This window comes from Amblyomma maculatum, chromosome 9 (genome assembly GCF_055883805.1).
Source record: "Amblyomma maculatum isolate TAMU_Amacu chromosome 9, ASM5588380v1, whole genome shotgun sequence".
Lineage (NCBI taxonomy): Eukaryota > Metazoa > Arthropoda > Arachnida > Ixodida > Ixodidae > Amblyomma > Amblyomma maculatum.
Genome location: NC_139352.1, coordinates 14,990,113 through 15,015,453, shown reverse-complemented (window position 1 = coordinate 15,015,453; position 25,341 = coordinate 14,990,113). Strand labels below are relative to the sequence as shown.

Below are 25,341 nucleotides of genomic sequence, written 5' to 3'. Positions count from 1 at the left end.
TCGGTCACTTTTCGATATTGGGGAAAAAGGCAATTTCTCGAAGTATAAAGTTCACAAGTTCACTCGAAGTACGAAGCCTTCCGAAGACTGATTGCGCCGCCGGATTGGCCACTTGCGACTGTACAGCAATTCGAGAAAAAGACGACTGTTTAATTGATTTTAGTACTTTTCATGGTTTACGTCAATGTAATACAATGAAGAAGTGCGCAGGAAACATTTTAGATCTAATTCTATTTAATGTGCCTCTTTTTGGCGTGTAGGATCCTCTTCTTCTCGTAGACAAATACCATTCTCCGTTTACTCTGTCTTTTTTTTTTTTTTTTTTGTCTTTTCGTCCAGTGCGTGAGATGGTGCATGAAATATATAGATACGCGTATGGCAATTACCTTAGGCTCTACAATGCTTCAGACCTACGACTGGTCGCAAGTTTTTGAAATCGAGGATGTAAGCATAGGCATTGAGCTACTGACATCAGTTGTACGCAGGATAATGAAAAAATGTGTACAGCGCCGTAAATCGCAGCAGCCTAAATTTCCCGGCTGGTTATCACGCGGTTTGATATAATCATTGAAGAAAACACAGCAGTATCACAAACTCTACATGAAATTGAATATTGATACCAAATATATTCATTGTGCAGAAAAATTGTGAAAAAACTGATTGCACGTGATGAAGCCAGGTAGCACAATTTTCTCGAAGAGAATTTTCAATGGAACCAAACTGTTTCTGCAATTTAATGCGCAAGCAACGAAATGATAAGGCTAGTGCTGCTGCGATCAAGACGCGTGATGGTTTCTTTTTTAAACCTCAGGATGCATGCCAAGCTTCTGCTGATCACTTCAGCTCTCGTTTTGTGCGCCATGATAGCACAACTGCTGTTACCACTCTTGAAGACGGTGCTGACCTTTTGGCTTATGAAAAATTAGCCGAGTATGAGGTTCTTTCGGCAATTCAGTAACTTAAGCCGAAACTTTCGAAATCAGTTGATGATTTTCCCGGCTTCGTAAACAAGGGATTGTTCTCATCTCTGGCCATGTGTTGACACATTTGTTCAAGCTGTCATTGCGCACTGGTGTTTTTCCTTGTCGTTGAAAGTTGTCAGTACTTCCTGTTTTCAAATCTGGCGATGCTTATGATGTCAACAACTTTCGACCGGTGTCATTGATTTGTTCTTTTGCGAAAGTTTTTGAAATGGTACTGTAGGAACGCATGAGCTCATACTTCAAACAAAAGATCTCAACTCCGCAGCACGGCTTTTTGAAAGGACGATCTGTGGAAACGAATTTATGCACCTTTCTTGAGCATAGTGGGCCGCATGTGTTTCATCGTGGACAAATAGATGCGATCTACTTTGGCATGGCTAAAGCTTTCGACATGGTTTCCCACGAAGGTACTTCTGATGAAGATGGAAAAATACGAACTTTACCCAATGTACTGCAGATGGCTCAAAAGCTGCCTTAGCAACCGCCGTAACATAGTAACATTTTCCGGCTGTGTGTCCAACGAATTCGTATCACCTTCGACGAGAGTACCTCAGCACTCCAGCTTAGGACCGGTGTTCTTTTTAGTGTTTGGTTATGATTTGCCATTACATGTGATGAACTCGAGAATTTCGCTCTTTGCAGATGATTTCAAATTATTCCATATGATTGTAAATATTGAGGACTGCCGCTAATTGCAAGCCGACGTCAACAACGTCGAGAAATGGTGCTTGATTAGTTGCCTAAAGCTGAATATTAAGAAGACTTACGTCTAGTCTCTAAACAGGAAACGCGACACAGTTATGCTTTATTATACACTTTTAGCTGGTCGGATTTCTCGTTCTCAATCTCTCTTTCTCTTCTCGTTCTCAATACCATTCTCAATCTATCTTGTCACATCCACTTACTAGGCAGCATTCACTGCCCTTGGAGTACGATTTTTTATGAACCTCACCATTGGTGTAAAAAAGGCAAATGAACGTCATTTTCACTTTTGGATCGCTGCATCTTGGGGAGTGGGTATAACGCAGTGTCCTATTCTTAGCGTCGGTGCTTCGTCTCAGGGTCGTACTGAGTAACCATGTTTCGTAGCCGGCAATGATATTGCACTAGAATGCGGCTCAAATTGCGCAAGTTCCAAAATATCACTCGCGAACACTGCTGTGTTGTTCTTGTGGTCGTCATTCAACGCTTTAGGAACCACCTTGGCACACACTTTCCCCCCGCTCAAGTTTTATTCAAATTCTTGAAGGTGTCTCATGCCATTTCTGATATCCTACGCACAGTTATTTGTTGGCTGATGGTCAACAAATAAGGAACGTGAGGCACGTATTCGTCCTTTTTTGGGAATGATGCCCATACAAAGAAAGGTTCATCGTCCGTCTGTTTCCGCTTTACTCTGACTTTTTTTTTTTTTGGGTTTGTTTTACTTTACTAGATCGCGTTTTTTTTTTTTCAATTTTCAGTGAAACTGCCTTCACTACTTATTTTCTGGCTTAACTTCGTGATTGCCATAGGTATGCACCTTGTAGATGGGCTCATTTTTTGTTATAACGGCTATTCATTTTTATATATTTTGTTGCATTAAGCTCTTTGGGTCCCTCAGTTGTAAGGTATTGACAATATTCAACAACGAAAATCCTGCTGCTCATAATCTGGAAAGACCCCTCTTATAGAGCACTTTCTTCTTTTTTCGCTTATTTTATTTAAGGCGCCTCGCATTTCCCTCTTCCAGCTTGCATCCATTCTTCCAGTATCGTTGCCACCCCAGAGCTGCCCGAAAAGGCCGGAAGTAATGCTCCTCGTGGGCGACGAATTCTTCCCGGAGGTCGTTAACATCAGGGCAACCTATAAAGAAATGACAGATTGAGATCACGTGTAAGCTACAGTCCTATATATATTAAGTCATTGTCCCCACGGTAGGTAGCTGTTAGCCAAGACGCATTAAAGGGTTTTGCAAAACCGCTTACTTACACAATAAACTGCTAGCACTGTTTTCTCGTGGCTAAGTTGTAGACGGTATAGTAAAAGAGTGCCGCAAATATTTTACCGGATTGAAAGTACCCGCATATATTCAGCAATTCGAGCAAACTGTTTTGTTTAGCTCATCTATAATATGAGCTATGAGTATAAAAATACGTAACTGGACCAAATACAGACAGAGATAAGCAGTACACCTTGGATCATCTCAGAAACGTTTTTTCTTGTTCTTTAGTCTAGAAGCAAACGCTTTCTGTTCGTTGTGCAAGGAAAAATATTGTCCTTACGATGAGCCCATGGGTGGTGTTTTCTGTCCCTAGGAATCAGTTTCTTTTAAGGCTAAACACTTACTTGCATCAGGAGGGGCGCGAACAGAAACTTAGCAGGAAGCGATTAATGAACCAGTGTGCCCGGGTTCGAACCCGACCTCGGCGGCTGCGTTCTGATGGAGGGGCAATGCAGTCTTCTGTGTGATCGCCCCGCCGCGGTGGCGCAGTGGTTAAGACGCCCGACTACTGCGCCGAAGTACCCGGAGTTGATCCCGACCACTGGCGGCTGCGTTTCGGTGAAGGCGAAACGAAGATGCGTCCGTGTGCTCTGCAGTATCAGTGCACATTAAAGGTCCCTAAGTGGTCGCAATTGCTCCGGAGCCCTCCACTACGGCATCCCCTTCTCTCTTCCCGCTTTCACTCCCACCTTCCTTCCCTTAAGACGCGAACATTTATTGCCACATATACAAATAGAGGGGGTGAAGCCCCTGCATGGCACTTGGGTGCCCCCTCACTGTGAGGAGACATCCCTGAAACGCAAAGGAAATTCCTTGGAGTGCAGTCCTTATAATGACACTGGAGAGGATTCTGTGCTGGTCTTGATTAGAAGTGCTGGTCATAATAGCCTCCCAGTAAGACTGCGGCATTCGGCGTTAGGGGATGAGGAAAGGTGGGGCCAGTAAGAAGGATGTGTAGGAAATCTCAAGGTTTTTCGCAAAGTCTGCATGCGGTGGAGAATTGGTGTGGGTATTGGACATGTAGAAGTGTAGGAAATATCACGGAAGGAGAGCAAGCACTCCCCAGCCTGTAGGGGAGGGGGGGGGGGGGGGGGGGGGGCTCGATTCCTTTATTCCCGAATGTAAGACCTCGGGTAAGGGCCTAATCCTTGATATTTCTACATTTCTGCACGCGTTCGTAAACCACCGGTGTTCGCTGACCGGCGCTTGCACACCGGCTTTTGTAGCATGAATGAAAGAAGGGGTTGGTTGGTTGCACAACTTTTATTTCCATCGGAAATGGGCGTCCTCTTGCCGAGGAAGACGCGTGCCGGGAAAGACAGGGAAAAAGGCTGCTGCGTTCCACTCTTAAAGACGTAGCTTAAGCGTTCTACGGGGTGTGTCTAGCGAGAGAGAGACAAGGGAAGAGCAAGCTCACGCTACGTATATCCTGGCATACAGAGCTAAGCCACTGCCTTTTTTTTTTTCTACTGCAACGGTAGAGTCATCAATATGAGAAAGGTGAAGTGTGTGTGCGATTGGTGCGTGCTCGGGGCCCAAATCCTACTCAGCGGTGGTGATGGTGAAAATTTATTTGGTGGAGCCGCGAAATACTTGTTACAAGGGCTGGGCCGGCTCCTGATCACGGGTGTGTTTTGACGTCCGTAGCCCTCCACTACGGCTCCCCTTTCTGTATTTCCACTTTCACTCCCATCTCCCTCCCTTCTCTTACGGCGCAGGTCAGGTGTCCAGCAAGTGTGATCAATACTGCACCTTTCCCTTCCTGTGAACCAATTATTATTATTATTATTATTATTATTATTATTATTATTATTATTATTATTATTATTATTATTATTATTATTATTATTATTATTATTATTATTATTATTATTATTATTATTATTATTATTAAGAACATTATTGACCCATCTCACCGTCCCTGCGCTTCGCCCGTTGGCCTGGTCAAGAAGAAAGATGGCTCGTGACGCTTCTGTGTGGATTCCGTCACCTGAATACGATCACTAAAACATGATGTCTATCCACTTCTTGGAATTGAGGATGCCCTGGATTGCTTCTACGCAGTCAAATTCTCCTGCTCCATTGATCTGCGATCTGGCTATTGGAAAATTGCAGTGGATGACCAGGACCATTAGAAGACTGCGTTTGTCACTTCGAATGGGCTATATTGGTTTAAGTTAGGCTTTCGGCTTATGTAACACCTCAGCCACATTCGAACGCATGATGGACTCCTTGCTGCAAGGATTTAAAGGGTCCACTTTCCTGTGTTACTTAGATGATGTCATTGCGTTTTCACCCATGGTTTCGTCCCACATGACAGACCTCTCCGAAGTTGTGTCACTCTTCCGTCATGCCAGCTCTTCAAAATGCTGCGGTGGTTCGTCCCGATCCAGACAAGATCCAAGCTGTGAAGGACTTCCCGGGGCCCCATTCGAGCAATGACGTCCGAAGTTTTCTGGGTCATTGTTCCTACTTTCGTCGGTTCATTTAAGATTTTGCCGACATTGCTCACCAGCTCACGGATCTTAAAAAGGAGGCAAGTTTTTTCTGGGGGGGGGGGGGGGGGGGGGGGGGGGGGGCTCTCTCAAGGCCAAGCATTTGCCCAGCTTGTAAGAAAGCTTACCACCGCCCAAGTCTTGACACACTTTGATGTGTCAGCTCCTACAGAAATTTGTACTGGTGTCAGTGGCCAAGGCGTTGGAGCCATGCTTTCCCAACGCCAATCCGGAACTCATTGTGTAAATTTATATGCCAGCCGCCTTCTGCCGTCTTCAGAAAAGTACTCCATTACCGAAGGAGAGTGCTCGGCCCTCGTCTGGGCGGTTGGAAAATTTCGACGCTACCTATACGGCAGGCCATTCACAGTAGTCATCGATCATCACGCACTGGGCTCGCTTTCTTCTCTAAATAATCTCATTAGTCGCCTCGGGCGTTGGGCGCTACGGCTCCAAGAATTTGACTGCGCTCTGATATGCAAGTCCGGCCGGTTTCGCAAAGGGGCCGACTGCCTGTCGTTACCGCGTTGCTCATACTATTATTCCCACAAAGCGCATGCGCCATTGACCTGTTCACTATGTCTCCGTTTACAACTACTGGCGAAGAACAGCGTTAGGATGCGGAGCTCATTTCCATCATTTACCGCCTAACGTCCGCCTAAACCGACCCTTCACACAACCCTTTGCTCTCTTTGACGGCATTTTATACCGCCGGACTCTTGAGCCAACTGCTCCTGACCTTCTCTTAGTCGTCCCTAAGCACTTACTAACAGTCGTTTTCCACGAACTCCATGATCTCCCGACAGCTGGCCATCTGGATATTACTCGCACCTACGACCGCATCTGTCGTCGGTTCTTCTCAACTGTCCTCTATACCGCTGAGTGCGCAGTTGCGTTGGTGCTTGCGAAGAGCGTCAGCGTCGCAAGCGGCCTGCATCCCCTCCCGCTGGCTTTCTTCTGTCCATTGGTATACCTCCGGAGCCGTTCTACCGTGTAAGCTTGGACCTTCTCGGACCGTATCCTGAGTCCACTTCTCTCAATAGATAGGTTGCATTCGCCACATATTATGCGACCCGGTACGTGATAACGCACGCACTCCCCACGAGTACTGCGGCTCATTGTCCCCGACTTTCTTCTTCACGACCTCATTCTTTATGGAGCTCACCGCCAACTGCTCACTTACCGTGGCCGCACCTTCCTTTGAGTAGTTGTGGGCGATATTCTTCGCGTATGATCAACTAAAGAAAGTTGACCACCGCTTACCCACCCACAAACAAACGGCCTCAATGAGCGGCTCAATCGCACTCTTACTGACATGCTCGCAATGTACGTCTCCTTTGATCACCGTGACTGGCACGTCGCCCTCCCATAAGTCCCATTGGAATATAATTCGTCCCGTCACGACACTGCCGGCTATTCTCCGTTTTACCTCTTTTACAGCCGTGAGCCTCAATTGCCGCTTGACACATTGTTTCGGCCACTGGTCCCCCATATTATGAATACGCCTGTGAAGCCATTGCCCGTGCCGATCATGCTCGCCAAGTTGCCCGTTCCCGCTTACAAGCCTCCCAAGCTCGACAGCTCCTTCTTACTTAGTCCCCTGTGTAGCTCTTTTGGTGCATACTCGCTGTATTGGGCTCTCGGAAAAGCGTATTTTTCGCTGTGGGCCCGTATCGTGTGCTGCGCCAAGTCACGGATGCCACCTAAGAAGATTGCACCTGCCTTCCCCAAGTGCTCTTTCCGTACCGTACATCCAAATGTTGTCCACATCTCGCGCCTTAAGGCCTACAATCTCCCGTATTCTGACACTCGCTAAGCAGCACCGCGACGGCGCTTCTGCGCCCGGGGGCCATGGTACGGTCGAGCTATCAAAGATGGGGGAGACAAAGTGAGTGTGCAGGTTGCGCGTCCTCGGAGCCCGAATCCTACTCAGCGGTCTGTGTTTTGACGTCCAGTGTGCCCTGTGCTTCTGTCTCGCTCGATGTGAGTGCATCAGTATTTTACGTGGTGTGAACGCCTCCTGCCAAATAACAATATTATTCAGGCTCCACCGAGAGTGTGACAGATACTGCGCCTTTTATTTCCTGTAAACCAATTACTAATAAAAGCATTAGAAGGGTATGTAAAAACGATAATAATGATGGTAGTTAATAACAAATACAAACCCAATTATAGTCCATGGTAATTAGTGGGATACAAAAATAAAATAAAACTAAAAATAACAATGAAATTAAAAAAGTGGCCTGCGCGTCATGGTTGCCTACAGAGGCTCACCGCGCAATTGCTCTGGCACGTCAGAACACGCCAGGATGGATTTTGGATTGGAAAACATTTATTGTCAGTATTGAACGATATGTGGGTACTACACTTAGATCTTCGATTCCGTGGCTCTCGGCGATCTTATGAGCCCACTCAGTAAATCGAACTTTCGTCAATGAGTCTACGCTGGCCAGGATAGCCTCCGACCGCTCTAGAGAAGGGACTGGTAGTAGGTCCGCCGGTGGCGGCGCTTTTTTGCAGCTGCATTATATGTGATCGTATCAGGCTATCTCGCCGCATTCTTTACAATTTGAGGTGTATTGTGTTGGGTACATCTGTACTAATTAAGGCAGGCTAAAGAAAGCTCGCGACTGGAACTGGCGCCAGATTACTTCATGCCTTTTGTCAAGTTTATTTTGTGGTGGAAGATATATTCGCCTTTATAACTTAACTTTATTTCTATAGACTTGAAATGATATGATGCATCTCTCGAGAAACTGGGGGAATCAACATTCAGGTGTCACCTAAGAGCAACAAATATAGTATGCATCTTGGACAGCAATTCACAAAAAGACCCTCACCCAGCAGCCGGATGGTGCGCTCCAATTCTTCTTTAAGGATGTTCAATACCTTGAGGACGCCTTGTTTGCCCTAGAAAGCGAAAATAGCGCATAACATGGGAAACATTATTAGTGAGGCACCCTATTTAGAGTACATGAAGAGAATCGTGTGCTCTATTGTTGGATTTACTACCTTTCTTGTATTCCTTTCGGCAGTCACGCTGTTGTATCTAATACTTGTTTTCAAGAGAGAGAAGAAAAAAAGAATTTTCTAGTTCTTCGATCCATTTCTAAGAAACTTGAATTCCAGCTTCTTGTGACGTCACTTTAATTTGCGAGGCAGAGGGGGAATATTGTGATACTGTTATGAATATTTGTCGGGAATACTTTAGTAAACTGCAGGCGTGGCAGAAACTTGCTTTACAGTTTGTTCTGTGCTCGCACCCAGTAGTAATGCTGCGGCACAGAAATCCAATGAGTAGCTTTCTCTACATCTAGCAGAAAACTACGAGCGCCCCGAGTAGATATCTGTTGATATATTTACAGTTACAGTAAACTTTTATGACATACAGCCAAAATTCAGCTCATAAATTTGTTAGGATAAACACCCAGGTGCGGAATTTTCGGCTAAATATTTTTTAATAAGAGGAGTCTTCAAAAAGTTGCCTTCAATTTTATTAACAATCTTGATATCCACAGCATCTACTTTTACTCAATAGGGAGAGCCGTCTTTCATCTGTTTTCATTTCGACAGGAGCTGCGCTCCGTCCGGACACGCACTGCTCGCCTATTAATTTTTTTTTTTTATTTCCATAAGTGGTCGAAGCAAACACAAAACTTCACATTTAATTGAACGCTTGTAATGTCTCTTCCTTTTTTTTTTTTTTACAGACTAGACACTTTCTGCACAGTTCACCATAGCGACAATACATGTCGCCCACCGCTACACTGTATACTGAATGCTGTCGTAAGAAAACGCAAGCCAGTGGAGGAATTATTTCGCATGTCAGGCGACGACTGAACGCCTTCGCGGTGATGACTACATTTTATCTGAAGATGGCGATGACATGGTGATCAAAAAATTACAAGGGTTCAACGCTTCTGAACCAAACATTGAGCAAAAGCATTAGCTGCGGATGTCCGAGCGTTCTTCTTCAGCTTTTCTTCTTCCTCAACTTACAAATAAAGCCCCGCTTTAACCAAGCCGTGTGAACGTGCCTTAGTGGCATATAGGGGTAACTTGAATGCCAGGGTCCTAGCAGGCTGATTCTGACATAACCGTCCCATGTGAAAGAAGAGACCCAAGTTGGCAGCTCCTGCCAGCACACACCCTAGTGTCACGTGGGGTGTGACGTCACAGCGCCACGTGGGTAAGACGTGGCTACCGGGTGCGCTACGCTGAATGCTCGAAATCTAGAGTAGTATTGCTTTCGCAGTAAAAGCTTTTTCGTCTAGTATGTAATGAAGGAGGGCAATCGCTGCTTATACCTGTTTGGGAAGTGTGGTATCTGTGCCCCGATCACTTTTTATTGGCCACTGTGAGCGCATCTTTACGTGTCCGCTTCACGATATTGATCGATTGATTGATTGATTGATTGATTAATTGATTGATTGATTGATTGATTGATTGATTGATTGATTGATTGATTGAAGATGATTTTGTATCGAAAACTACACTGCGGTAGGTATTCAAGACCTCGGGTGGCCGCAGCTACGTCGTGAAGAGGCGTAGCTACGGTCTCCTCATAAAAAATCAGCCTGCCATGACATTTGAGTTCATGTTACCCCTATGCCACGGGCAGGAGCTGCCAACTCGGGTCACTCCTTTCATATGGGAGGGTGATATCAGAATCAGCCTGCAGAACCGTTTGCATTCTCGTTACCCCTACGACACGCTGGTATACGTCCATACGGCTTGGTTAAAGCGGACTTTATATGTGGGCTGGTAGCTTATGCTCTCGCGTCATACCCTTAAAGGATGAGCTTAAGTGTCCCCAATTATGTAGCACCCTACACTGATAGGGCGTTAATGGGTAATAATGTAGCAGGCAAAAGAAGCTTCCGCAATTCAAATATGGTTAACCAGAGTTAAACCACAATTTTTTCCGGGTAATGTTTACTCAGTAGCAGTAATCTGGTGTGCAACACCAGTAACACAATAGTGTCCAAGAAGTTGAACAAGAGCAAGAGGACTCTGACTGCTGGCCAAGAAGAAGATGCGCATACGTCATAGGCTAGCCCCCAAAGTGCGGGCCTTCCCACAAACACGGCTCGCGCGCCGAGCGAAAGCGCCTTGACAACATCGGCCCCGGATCGCACTCCTCCGTCCAGGTACACCTCCATGCGGTCGCCCACGGCGGCCACCACCTCGGGCAGAGCGTCAATCTGCGTGTAACAAGTTTCCTGCTTACCCTACCGCGCATAATCAAACATTTTTCTTGCTTGCTCCTACCGCTCATCTGCATCGTATCTCCTCTGCACAGTGAATGATAGAAGATAATAGCGGCGCATTTACCTTATTCCTCAAGTTTCTTCAATATGTAAGTCTTAAGCTATCACTTTCCAAAAGCTGTCTGAAATCGAGAAATATTCATGGTTTCACTGAAACACTATAGGCACTATACAAACATACAAGGCGACAAATGTAAAGGTTTTCGGACTTTAATGAATGAAATAATTGCGTCCAATCCATAGCAATCACTAAGTGAAACGTCATGCTTCTATAGAGGAACGTGTGACAAAGCAACTATATGCCTTTAGGTGTTGGCACAGATAAGTAAAGGATTCCATTTATTTGGATAACCACGCGTTAAAGAAAATAGTTATACGCGCCTAGCTTGTTTTCAGACTAAAGCCATTTTAAAACGTATTTCCGATGTATGGCGAAAAGCCTTTCAATCCTGTGTTTCTGCGTCAACGTTTCTATATTATTTATATGTGTGAATTCTTTGTGAATGTCGTTCCCGTGGCATAAGTGATATCGCGCTTCTGTTTGGAATTTTCTTTGTTGATGTTTCCAGTCGAAAAACGCTGTATCATAAGGCTACTAGTATTGAAAATAAAAACAGAACAACGAGGAATCAATAACACTTCGTAGTGATGCCAGAACAACAATAAAACAAAATATATTACAATCTTTTATAATAGTAATTTCTCACCGCTTCTCATTACTTCCGTCGTTCCTCTCTTCGTGCTAATCATCTATTAAGAGGGGAAGCAACCAATAGCGCGTACCGTGGCCAGAGTTCCGTCCAGCTGTCGTCCTCCATGGTTCGACACGATGACAGCAGCAGCGCCGTGCCGATGCGCCGCCAGTGCAGCCTCGGCTGCGAATAGAACAGCAACAACTGTCAGTGTTTTTGCAAACCTATTAGAATAATGGCCACATCGGACAGGCTTTCCTGCCTTGGCATCAGCATCGCATTGGAAACACGCCTGTGGTTGCTCAAAGCTCAGCGACGCCGCCAGTACAAGATTACGTCCAAGTTTTGTCCCATGAGCATGAAGACCAGCCATATGCATCGATGAACCGATAATAATTGCTACCAATTAGCTTTTGGTATGGCCATGCTGTTCATGGACCTGGAAGATCCTTCTCTTTTTAAAATGTGGTGAATGGGTGTATAAACACTTTACAGCGTGAAAGCATAGGCGCTGTCATATTTGGTCACTTGACCCTTCCGCATCGTCAGTCTTCTGGCCTTCTGGTTTCGACGGCTGCCGGCGCGCTGGCGCCCGGCTGCAAGGTGCTACGTACCCACTATCGCTGGGGACAACAAGTTGCACTTCATATAAACTTCATATAACTTCATATAAATGCGCATAGTATGTTCAGGTGCTACAAAATCTTTATATAGTCATCTAGCTCATTTACTGCGTCATCTAAATGCCCACATTGGGTAGAAATTGTCGACAAATTAACCCGTCCGCGGTTGGCGAGCTTTTTTCTTAAATCATTTCTATTCCTAGAGCTTCTTGAGAACAACATAGCGTACCGTCAAAGTAAACAGATTATAAGCCGACTATCACCTGAAACCTTCATTTTTTATTTTTTGCCTAAATGGTGAAAACGTGTTCAGACCGCGCTGTTTGAGGCGTGTTAGGAATGCTCACCGTTCAGCATTGGGCGCAATACTTACTACTGAATACGGACGCGAATCTAATCCCTCAACTATTGCCCAGATGCTATTTCACCTCCCGTAAACGTCCTGGCTCCAAAAAGACTCTTACGCTGCTCAAAGGCTACATCAGGCTCTCAGCGACGTTCTCCTGAGCTCGGGTGAAAGCAAGACTGTTAACTTCACCGGAGTTCAGCGCCCCAAGATGTAGCGAGCCCGAATAAGCGGAGATATGAAAATCTTATCATGTTAAAATTCACCATTGATTCGTGCTTTATAGTTATATAAAAGCAGCAATTATTACATATATTGTATCAGTGCTTGCCTGAAGTAAGCATGAATGCAGGTTCACAGGCATGCACATGGTGACCTTCCCTCTCAGCACAATAAATTCATTATGAATGCACAGACACTAATAGTCACCAAGATACTTTTCAATAACGCGGCAGGAGTGCAAAGACGCAATATACAACTCCGGTGAAAACATCAGGGTCGTTCTCGTATTCCTGCAGCTAATTGAGCTGGTGAGTGAGGTTTTTGATAGTCCTTTCCCCACAACTCACAGGAGCTCTCGTCTCCCAGAAACATCAAATCGCGTCAGAGAAAAACGGCGGCCTACGCCGTGATCTGCACCATATGTAAAAGTGTCGCCTATTTTTTCGCTAATAAACCACAGGGTCATTAGCTCTACTTCCCCACAAATTGCTTCGACAAGACAAAGGACACCCGCACCAAAGCAGCGGTGTTAGAAAGCCAGTCGGCATTCTTACATAAGCTGCGCAGCAGCTCTCCGCACTGACCACCGATGCGCTCCGAAGGCCAGAAATGGCGACCATTCTAGTGACGCCACCTGTTGACGACAGCGGAACTGCTCTCTGTAAAAGGTATCAGGTGCTGTTACACTGCAGCTTTGGCTTCTTCGCAACGGGAATAGCAAACTTAATGTAAGGATTTATTAAGACATAAAATGTTAAGGTGAGCTTTTATATGGTCATAATAGAATATTTTGCTCTTCAAGCTATATTAATGTCTGTGTGTCACTAGCGAGGAGTAGGTATATGCCACGTTGGAAATAAGTGTCTCTCTTCACTTCTACCAAATTTCGCAGCGATGCAACATTTTGTGACAGCACAAATAAATTCTAAATACTGCCAATTCATGCCATTAGTCGGAAAGATTGACCCCAGCTGTCACTTATAATCGCCAGTTGAATTAATTAACGATTAATCTGCGAACAATTGTTTTTGCGGCCGCTCTTGTGACATCATAGCTTGGTATGTAGCGACATCATAGGTTGGCCGAAACATGCTTTCGGTTTCATCGTACTGCTCTTTTAAACTATATATAGACGGTATTTTGAATAACTTTGTTTTGTACCGCAAAGAGGAGACTTTAAAGTATGTGATGGAATTCTGATTTCTTAATAGTGATGAACTCCTCGAGGTAATTGCCCTTTAAGGAAAAACTGTGCAAGACATCTTACGTTAAGGCACCAGCAAACAATTGACTAGGCAGTTGGAGCGTGTACTCAATTCTAATATATTAAGCAGGAAAGGCTTTGAGGAAATAACTTGCAGTTATGAATTTTGTATTCTATATTGCTCACAAAGTAAGGTTTTTAGCAGATGGTGACGACATACTGTGTCCTTTCGTTTCTAATATTATTTCATCTGTTTGGAGCGTCTGAAGTGAATATACTACATTTTACAGCTATGCAGCAGCGTCATATATGATATAATATGATATGATATGACAGGATATGATATGATATAAATAGGTATTTGTGATTATATCAGCTTAAGGCAGCCTAATTTTTTCCCTCTTTCAACAAATTACAGCTACCTTTATACTTGAATCTTCCATACATCGGTTTTAAAGTGCGTTCAAAGCAGAAAACTGCACAACCGAAGACGCGGCCATACTTGTAGCCGGCGCTATCCTCAGCAGCGTTTCTATAAGCAAAAACGGTTGTTGGTATCTTCGGTAAAGTTCGGCAGGTTTATTTAGTTTATTTATTCATTTTATTCTATTTCAAAATATATTTTGGTAATGAGGTATAGCTTTAACAAAACCTGTGTATCTTAGTTAATGACACCTCCTGCACGTGCCTTATGCGGCGCGGCAGTAGTTGTGTTCATACAGCTGTATAAAGTTACTATACTAACTCCATGTCGTGTCCGTAACGTCAGTGTTTGCAGACGCGTAGTACAGCTGAGAAATCGAGACTGTCATATAGAAAAAGTAGGTTTTAAATATTGCTGCCGTATTGATCAGCTTCATAGCCGGGCACTCGTTAATTTGGAGATGAACAAAGAAGAGATTTTGTTTTCTAAAAGTCAATAGACTCTCCCTTTAAGCATGACTGCTTGTTAGGAGTAATATGAACACTATATAGCGAAATACAACCCAAGCCTTATTCCTGCAATCAGTGGGATGTCTTCGACCACTAACCCTGTTTTTGCAGTTGTTACCTCTTTTCTTAAACGAGAACATTTTAGACGTAAGTTCATCTGGTTGCATCTAAATGTAACTGTAGAAGTATATCACCAACCGATTCTCTTTTATTTTGCCGAACGTTTCGAAACCGGCTCAATCTCTTGGCTCAGGCGGTGTGTCATGTTGGCACGACCAGACTCATTTAAGGAGCATAATCAAGGTATGTTTCTGCCAGAGTCAAGTTGCAATCCTGTTGGAACTTTCATCTAGCACTTGAGTGGTCTTCGTTGCCCCCGAAAGCTGAGAAGCGCTGGTGATGTAATGTACACGGCCCCAAGCAAGTCCCGTGGTCTCTGCTTTTAATAAGACCGCACGTTCATACGGTGGCTTAACGCACAGTTATCTTTCTCGGTAGGAAGCCAGAGCTCACCAGTAAGGACGCCCTTGACGACAATGGGCAACTCCGAGAGGCTGCGTAGCCATTCGATCTCTTTCAAAGTGGCCCTTGGCGAAACGTTCATGCCAGGCCAGTTCACGCCATAGTCGAATCCCTCAACAGGCACGTGATCTCTAAAGGAAGCTTCCAGGTTGGCGTAACTGCGCACACATCGGAAACACATGTTACAAGCTGGGAGATGAGTAGTTTAGTCGCGTGAATACCATAATCATTATTCAGATATATAAGCCATTAAAGTATAAACACGGAGAGGCGGGTTCATTCAAGAGGGAGAGGGGGGGGGGGATAGGTATTTGCTGCAATATTCATTTAAACGTAAGGCAAGTTTAGGAGCGTAGGAACGAGCAGGGCTCACCAAAATGTTTGGAATTTCCTTTTCCCAAGATGTGCCAAGCTTTGACTAAGCAAACATTAATGTTTAGTTCAAGATAGCCGGACTTTAAATGGGCACAAATAAAATCAGATGCATAGAGCGTTTAAATTTCTTTTTTTTTGTGTGTGTGTGTGAGATTACGCCGCAGACAATAACTTGCTCGCAGATTTGTCATTCTTAAAAGAGTGGGGAGGAAATTTCTCTAGAACACTCCGGATTTCTGCATTTCTTAATCGAAGTTGTGGCTTCGGGAGTAAAACATTCACTGAAACATTCGGTAAAACATTCAGTGAACTGAGGTAATATTTTTTTTGTTTCAGTTGCTACTGCAAATGCTGTCTGCCATAGCGCGACATTAAGTGGCAATCATAAAGAGGTCGCGTGGGTATCATCACGGTACAGAGAAATGAGTGCTTCCGTGGGATCCCCCGCTGATCGCTGGGTACGCATCACTTGTAGTCAAGTGATCTAGGCCTGTGGTCTGGGGGCCTGCGAGATGGGCTTCTCAAGGCGAGAGAACGTCGGCGAAGCGTGAATGAAATGAAGATCATCCCTGCCACTTGCATTAAACAGTTTAGGCGGAGCATTCAGAAAGGTTGCGGAGCTTTTTTTGAAGTTATTCTCTTCTTTAAACACCATCAAGGTTTCAGTAACAAGAAAAAGACTGACCTGAGGCCTTCTGGAAGGCGGTTGTGGAAGATGACCCTGTCGACACGCCCGACGATATCGCCCTGAACAGGCGAGTCCACTGTGACCACGATAGCGGAGTAACCATGCAAAGCGGCCCTCTTGACCAAGGACTCGGTGAGAAATCTGTCCTGGAAGATGTACACTTGTTGCCAGAGGACACAGTCTGGGGAGCTGGCCCTCACGTCTTCCAAGGACACGGTGCTCAAGGAGCTCAGGATCATCACCGTGCCGGCTTCCTGTGCCGCTGCGCTAGACAACAGTCGGAGTGCAAAACGTTCCGAATTACGACGCTTGGGATATAATATAGGTGAATATAGCTTCAAGGTTACTGTTTTTGTTATTGCTATAGTCACGACTCAAGTCAAGCAAGTGCAGATATTGAAGGACCCGTAGTACACCACGGCTGCCTCGTGAACGGTGCTCGCATGATGGCGAGCATCGAGGGAGGCATTTGTGACTGGATCAGGCAGGGTACAAAGAGCAAGGCAAGGTAACGCATGCGACAAGCGAGAAATTCTCGAAGCATGGAAGTCTTTTTTGTTTTGCTGCGATGCTGTGGCGAGAGAGCAACAACGTAATTGTCCGCAACACAATCTTTTCGAGAGCACGGTTTAGAGGCGACTGTGACAATGCGCGAGTTATTTCTTTTTTTTTTTTTTTTTTGCTGGTGTTTTCATTCTTCATACCGACCACCTTTGACGGGTGTGGAACCGCGGAGTAAGAGGTTCATGTTCATAGCCGCAGTCAAGGTTAGCCTTGCTTTATTTTTCCAGAAATCTGCAACATAGTACTCACGTATTAAATAATGACCTAAGAAAACTGTTTAAGACGAGCTAGCAGTCATCAACTCAAAGCTGCAATCTCTGAGCTAGCCCGCTGATTAGTGGACGGCTTCAGACCACCGCGCGATAGAAGCTTTCGCCTCAAAGCACTTTAGTGATGAAAAGTGTCTACTATGGCATAAATAAAGCTGAAATTATAGAGTAAACGCCTGTGTGCAAAATCCATGTCTTTACTTTCAAGCCGAAGCTAAGCGTAGCCATGCAGATAGCTCTCGTGTAACTCCATGTTTAACCACAAGCTAAACCACAGCTAATTTTTTTCCTTCCTTGTTGACAAACCAATTTCCTTTTTTATTCCTTTTTGCCCAAGACGCGTGTAGAGTAGAACCGCCTTCCCCCTCCGTTCCATCTATTGAAGACACTCTGTCACATGTCTGCCGTTTATAACCATTTTTACGTGACTGTAGCAATTTTCGTTCCTGAGGCTGGTACGCATTTCACCGTTTGACTTGTCTTGTGTTCTTTTATTACAGTTGTCATTCTTGTACACTGTTTGAATCTGTATTGATTATGTAATTCCCACCCCCTCTGTAATACCCTGGACCCTGAGGGTAGTGTAATAAGTAAATAAATAAATATATAGATAAATAAATAAATCTGCAAAGCCTACCTTGAGCCGTGCCAATCTCTCCGACGGAATGCGTAAGCTTCTGGCAACACGTTGGCGATAATCCAACCGGGAAAGAAATGGCATTTCCCAAGACCTTGGTGGAGGTGTTAACGCTCTCCACATCTACGAGAATCCGTGGCCTGAAGCGAAGCCTGCATAAACCGCAGTATATGAATGGAGGACCTGTAGAGGTGGCTTTACATCGTGACCAGCTTCTGGAAGGTTGCAAATGCCTGTATGAAATTTCGCTGTCATACTTTATTTACTGACTCTATTTAGTTGATTTTTTGTAGCTTAAAGTTACACTACGCGGATCAGAGCCGAGTTTCGCATGAGTGTGCACCGCCCGTTATGCGCATGCGCGAGAGCCGCGTCACGTCACGAGAGGTGCAGGTGCGTCGCCTCCTCGCCACAGCCGGTGCGCGCTCCTCGCCGCCGCCGGAGTGCGCTCCTCTCCGACGCGTGACCTTTAGCCGGAACTGTGTTTACGACAGTTGCACCGCGCGCTACTGCGCATGCGCGAGGAGGGTGCGCCGCGTGTGTATAATGCGCTCGGCGGAGAAAAGACGATCGCGCTCGACATGGAAGCTAAGGAGAGTCGAGCCGCTGCCAAACGGCGCAGAAGATTGGAAAATTTAAATTATTCCGATCCCGAGGTTGTCGCCTGGCAGCTGGCCGTCGAGCAGTGGAAGAGCGATCGAGCCAATGTGAAACGTGCGGCCGAAACAACCTCAACCAAGCATAACCGTACCTTTACGCTACGTATATCCAAGCATAGCAGAGCTAAGCCACTGCCAATTTTCTTTTTTTTTTTTTACGAATTGACGTTTTTCGTTATTTCTTCTTTTTCAAAAACATTCGTATTTATCCGAATATCGGCATTGTAGGTCTCTTTTTATTCGGTTACTTATTCACGAACCTTCAAATATCACGGTGTACTGACATCAGAATTTCAACACTTCTTTAAGTGAAGCAGATGTCATGGTGAAAACAGGGCGGAACACGAACACAACACAGGCTGCGTCCTGTGTTAGCGCTGTTTCCACCGTGATTGTAAATAAACAAGCCCAACTCTCTACTCTTCTGAAGCAGCTGTATTTCATCCCAGTAAGAGATGCGTCCTGGTCTACACTTCCCAAGCTGCGCAACATCTGCAACAAGGCTCATTGTGGGCATCGCCGGCAATACACAGACCGAATTATGTTGACTCTTTTCTTCTCTAAGTTCTAACTCTCAGTTCTTTCTTTTCCGAATGAAAGTGGGAAACGAGTCGACTGGCATGCTGCTGGACAAGACCTCACCTTCAAAAAAGCATCCGCACCAGCCAATCAGGTAATATAGATGGCGTGTTTCTGTTCTCAGTGACACGATTGTTCAGTGCCCTCGCAAATAATGGTCACAATCCCGGGCCTACTTAACGTAATGGCTACCTAAGTACAAATTGTCTTAGGTCTACTTGTTCTCTCTAGGTTTAGGGAATCTGTCTCTGGATTTAGAAAAATTTATCCTGAGGTTTAAGGACTTGTCTTCAAATCTATAGATATTTGTTCCTGGGTATTACGTCACAAAATATGACGTCACATCTACTCACACATTTTGTTCACACCTTCCGTTCACAGGATCCTGTCACGGCACTTATGAGAAAAGAAAGGCGGTCGCCATCAGAACGCACCGCTCATAGGCTTTCTCATCAGCCAGTATTATCACAGACTGATTACAGCATTTCCTCCTACCCGGAGCACGTGTGATGTGCTTCGAGGTTTGACTTCTCCCTTTTGTGTACATTTTGAAAATGCAGTGGCCGTTTTTGGTGTTTGTTTAAGAATGAAAGTACTTGCTGTTATTTTTCTGCGAACATTATTTTCGACCAAATAATCACCCTCTTTTTCGGTGCATTTATGTGACAGTCCAGTGTGGTCAAAAGTAGCATAGAGTATATTTTGGTGGTTTTATTGGTATGCCCGTTTGAATTCCTGTAACAAACGAGCGTGTACAAAAGGCATGGGTGGGGCATCACATGATATGCGGGCTGGTGGCAGCGATAGAAGTTCTGTGTAAAGCCATGATAGCCAACACATGATCTTTCTCGGGACACCGATGAATTCTTCTTCATCAGTGGCTTGCACGCCGTTCATAAGCCTTTTAACCTACAAATCGGGCCACTTAGTATTTACGCTACTACAGAGAACAGCATTTCTAAGCTAACAGGCTCTGAGGAGGTGATGTTTTCATGTCTTTAAAGGCATATATGCTGCTGAAGCATGTTGGGAGCGACCTCCCATCATCCCTTTTAAAGTCGACTTTCCCCCGTGGCAGTTAACTACTAAGAGATGGCGCCAGCGCGAACGCCGAGGAAGGCCTCGTCCTTGCGCACGCGAGGCAAAGCCGTCTCTTCGGCATCGGGATCCCGACGCGAGCGGACGCATCCTCGCGACACTCCGCAGAAGGTGAAACAGCTGATGAGCTGCGCCCAAATTTCGCATTAGGAAGTAACGTAATCGTCGGAAAATTTTTAACTTTCGCTCTCGAAAGCGTGACATTATCTGCCGACAGCCTCTGCCGACAGCTCCCGCTGACAACGATGAGAGCTTAAAGGTTTTCGCCTTAATAATGCCAACTCTAACCAATCCGCGCGAACGTACCTGAGTGGCCTACGAGCAGCGTGTCTGGACCCAAGGGCCTCGGTTTAGGTTTGCAAAGGCTTCATGCATACAGACATCGATAAAATCGGGGAATGCAGCTCCAGTAGAGGGGCACTGATAACGGTTTCCATATCTGTAGGTAAAATGCAAAGACCCGCGGGGCACGGAAGGCACGCGTTAACGCTATGTCGTCATACCTTTCAGGCGCAGCATGATGTATTCCATGAATCCTTGAGAAATGGCTGCGGAGCCCAAAATGAAGTGACCTTGCTTGTCAAACACCTCAGCCTTCTCAAAACTTTTGCCTGTTGCTTCCTCGCTGGCATCCAGCTTGTTTTGAATAAGTATCGTTCCTTTTTATTAAAAGCAACAGATCCGCATTTCATAGCCGCGAGAAGGAAAATGGACCTTTCAAGATCATATATATTTAAGTAGTCGTTGCCCATTTGTATTACTCTTCAAGAGTGATAGAAACAATGGAATATTTCAAACGTTGTCGGCGTGACTTCCATAGTCTTGAAAGCCGTGGAGTGGACCACCCGGGTTGCCGTCAGCTATGGGTAACACGGAACAATCTGCACATGCTGTCTGACGAAATGAAGTTTTTCCATTCATCCATCCATGCCTTTCTTAGCCTTCGTGACGTGGCTCAAATTCCTCGTACCGTCACTCTCATGAAAGCTATTTTTCGATGTGAGCAAAATAGAGCTGCACCAATATATTTCTTGTCTCTCGACATGCCGTAGCTGAACATCCAACACAACAATTTCGCATCAGACATATCCTTCTTTAAGCCACGTAAATTCCCAGCCAGCACGACCGTCTTTACTTTGTAAATAATGTACAAAGCTCCCCCTGTCCTTTCCTCCTATCGCTCCCCTCTCTACTTCCCCTCGTTACCCTCACCCTATCCCCTTTTCCTTCCCGCCGGCCGCAGCTCAAGTGCTTCAGTTTTTTAGATAGCAGTTGCCGCGGCCGGCAATACTCTTTTCCTTCTTTTTGATTATTTAAAAAAAAAAATAAAGCAACCACTGCTTCGGTGCTCTAGATCGTATGATGCACTGACTGCACTTATTCTCTCTCTCAGGTTGTGGAGCGCGCTATCGCACACCCTCATGTTGAATCATCATTTTTGACTGGCCGACCGACTCACTCACTCACTCACTCACTCACTCACTCACTCACTCACTCACTCACTCACTCACTCACTCACTCACTCACTCACTCACTCACTCACTCACTCACTCACTCACTCACTCACTCACTCACGCTCGCTCACTCACTCACGCTCACTTACTCGCGCACGCATTCACTCACGCTCACTCACTCACTCACGCTCACTTACTCGCGCACGCATTCACTCATTCACACATGGACTCTCAATCACTCACTGCAGTCTCAGAATGTTTGTTACATTCTGCTTAAATCAAAACAGGGCTACTTCCCTCAAAATCATGCTCAAATTTTAGTTGCAAACTCAAAAGCCATCCTGGACATACACATTGCATGTTATTTCTATTTGTCAGAATGCAAAGACTCACCTTTTGAAAGCCTCGGTGTTCTCCCTAAAAGTCTGCCCTTCGCCAGCCCCAATGGAGATGTAGGTCTTGGTGCTGGCTTCCATCTTGGCCTCGCCGAGGCGTTGCATGTCCGTCAGGGTGTCCGCCATCTGTGGTTCTGTCCCCGAAATAACACCTACAGATATTCCTTAACTAAAGAAAGGTCTCTCAGATTTCTAGGCTGTGCAAAATAAAAACTTGTCGAAACAACGTAAAAGAGAAAAACAGAAGAAAATGCCTAAGATAGCTAGTCTTAGAATACTGAATGTTTTGTTTTTTTAAGATTCCAAGTAACCGTTTACGCCATGCGCGCTTTATAACTAGGAATATTAAATTCACAACTTCACCAGCCCCTCCGCGGTGGATCAGTGGTTAGCGCGCTTAACTGCCGTGCCCAAGTGCGGGATCGAATCCTGGCCGCGGCGGCAGTTTTTCGATGGAGTCGAAAAGAAAGACGCCCGCGTTGACTGAGGCGATGTCAGTGCTCGTTGAAAAGACTCCAGGTCGAAATTTTCGAAGACTAGGCGCCTCTCATGCCAAGAGTTGGATGCTAAACGACTAAACTCCATAAACCAAACCAAACCGAATCACAAATTCATCAAGAATTTCTAATGGTAGCCATATTTAGAACGCAACGACAGTTATGTTTCAAAACTTGTTCATTTCAAATATTCCAGACAAGTGCAGTTCTAGCACAAGAGGCATAGTCTATCATTTCAGAAAAAATTAAAAGTCGGGTTTTGATGACTGACTGTGATATTAAAAGTTTGTTGTTCTTTCCATTTTCAAAGGTTTAGCGATTAATACGAACTATGCAGCAAGTGAACTGTATGCTTAACCTCTTGAAGAACATATATAGTGAAACCAAAATTTACGTCTACAGATTAGCTCTGACTTTGAGCGGCGAGGCCATAAAACGTTCAGCATAAGCAGCGCAGGCCTTGTCCACAAATTGAGCTTCAGAAAAGAGTGAAAAATACAGACGATTTAATTAACTCGGTTAATCACTGAATATTGTGCAGCCGCAGCAGGGCGTTTTGACTGCATTGTATTTGCTATGTCTCAATTATTAAACGTTACTTTGCTGTGTTAATCAGGCGGCCATTCTTCCAGACCACACATTTCATGTCTGCTGCAGCACTAAAAGTTCCGAAAGCACTGCAGAATCTGCAGTAGAGAAATGCGAAAGCCTGAGCTTTGCTGCTGCTTCACACGGCACATCGTGACCCTTATCGGACACAACCAGCGTTTCGTTAAACGCATCGAAGTTCACGTGCGTTCTATATGGTTTAGACGATAGGAAAGACGCAGTATCGGTCTTTTGTTTCTGTGGATACCTGAAGCATTACGGAAAGGTCAAAGGTCAAATCGGCTTCAGACGTTTTTGCGAGAATATGGATAGTAGTACTGCAGCACTAAAATACGTCAACGTTGTATATAAAATGATAACAAATTTTCTTTCCATAATGGACTGTATGTGACAAGATTGCGTGATCAAAAGTCTAACTGAGTTTCGCAAATGGCGCCACGTAATGCTGCCGACTAGCGTTCAGTTCTGCGACTTTCAGAGAGTTGATCAACCGTTGAGATGGAGGATAGTTGAGACTGGCCGTGTAACAGGGGTATAATGACGACAGTAACGCCACTGTAACTGTTGCAGATACGAGTGCCTCGAAGTCAAGACCCATGTGAATCAGACAGTGATACTGAAAGCAACTTCCTCAGGTTATGGAAGCAAGGCGGACGGATATAGATACGGGTTCGCATTCTTGAGACTAAGCAACGCTAGGAAGATGAATGCCAGGAATCAGATGCATATACAGAAGGCGCTGTGTGCGCATCTGTTCTCTTGTCCTCGTCGTCTGCTGCCTCACAAAAAAAGGGCGAACTGTCAGCTCGGAGACAGCGCTACTGGTATGCATGGAAGCAGAGCGAAACATATAAAACTTGACATGCACGAAAATCCTCTAGAGTGACTGCAGCCGTTCCCATAGAGGGATCGATACTAAGAAAGGGTGCTACATACTTTGCAGTCTCCTGGAGACTTCTCCAAACCGCTGTCCTCGCAGCTTGGTGCCTCGCACGCCTCCAAACAGTCAAGTCTTCTTCCACGATAACAATCAACAGCGATAAAAAGCCTTCCGCGATAAAAAGCCAATGAACGAAGACCAGGGGAGGCCAAGGCCACGGCTGAGCATGAGTTTTATCGAGCTCCGGTCAGCACTTCTTCTCTCGCTACCACTGCAGGAATGTGCCGACTACCTGGAATTTGTGAGCTCCTGGTGGCGTTGTGAGAGGGCCACAGAGATAGGAGAAGATAAGTGCAGTCTCAACAGCTGGTCGTCAGTAAAACGGACGGAACTCAGTCGAAAAAAACTGCATAAAAGTTTGTGCTGCGAGAAGGTTCTGTAGTTCTTTTTTAACTGTCGAGGTAGAAATCAAGAGTGAATTAAGAACAGCCATTTCCAAGGTGGCGGTCGTGTATGGCTCACTACCCGTGCGTGAGCGTTAATTACTCAACACCGAAATATGAGATACGTTCACACAATAATGGGAGTTTTCATTGGATTACAGCAAATGCAAAGTGTCTGTCGAATTTCTAATGCGTAGATTGGTGCACACCAAAAATACTGCGCTATAGTCCAGACCTCAATTGCTTTCGTAGAGGTGATTATAGGTTCTGCTCATGCACTGGAGTGTCATTTTCTTTACGAACGTAAACGCGGGTTTCTTTTCGCCAAATGCAAAGTTCAGTGGAAGCGTACTAGTGGCAAGCGAGTGAAAGCTGTAATGATAGCCGGTATATTAAAGGTGACACCCTGTCACTACTGCATATTCACTTTTCTGCTGTTGTTTCTGTTGGATCTCTAGAAGCAGCGCAGGTAGGCATGCAAACCAACTGTGTCATTTTTTTCCAATATCAGAGTTTCTTGTACAGCCTTGTAAACCTTTCGCCCAATATGTCCATCTCTATTGCACGATGATATTCCTTTATATACATATATCCTAATCAAACCACGTACATTTCATTTTATTTAGGCGTATTGTATCGTGTGCTGAGATAGTAACAGTTTGCAGCGCTGCTTCAGGTAGCGCTCAGCCTTCGCTTTGTAAGTGATCGATGTACAGAATCGATCAAAGCTCTAGCGTTGTCTTTCTTGTTTCTGGGCGTTTCGCGCATGACTTGGCGGCTCCGCTGCGGTACACGTATTATCAGCATAATTAGTGCATGTCTCAACATTTCACTTTACTTGCTCCACAGGCCACCGCTCGAGCGCTCTAGGCAAGTGTGATCGACTCTACTGGACGAATGAAATAACTGACTGTCTTATT

The 25,341-nt window shown here is 45.2% G+C and overlaps 1 protein-coding gene across 2 annotated transcripts; it reads right to left on the bottom strand.

Annotated features, from left to right (window-relative positions):
* Positions 1–2,253: 2,253 nt before the first annotated feature.
* Positions 2,254–24,099, bottom strand: LOC146178406 (uncharacterized). Of its 2 annotated transcripts, XM_084579750.1 has the most exons (9): positions 24,035–24,099; positions 21,991–22,126; positions 17,808–17,959; positions 16,335–16,599; positions 15,266–15,432; positions 11,516–11,607; positions 10,508–10,666; positions 8,303–8,372; positions 2,254–2,828 (listed from the first exon to the last, which is right to left on the bottom strand). In XM_084579750.1, the coding sequence occupies exons 2-9, from the start codon at positions 22,116–22,118 to the stop codon at positions 2,683–2,685; spliced, it is 1,179 nt and encodes a 392-aa protein (XP_084435876.1). In that variant the 5' UTR covers positions 22,119–22,126; positions 24,035–24,099; the 3' UTR covers positions 2,254–2,682. The 2 variants fall into 2 exon arrangements, with proteins under 2 accessions (XP_084435876.1, XP_084435877.1); XM_084579751.1 differs by lacking the exon at positions 24,035–24,099 and having other exon boundaries at positions 21,991–22,140.
* Between the last annotated feature and the right edge of the window lie 1,242 nt (positions 24,100–25,341).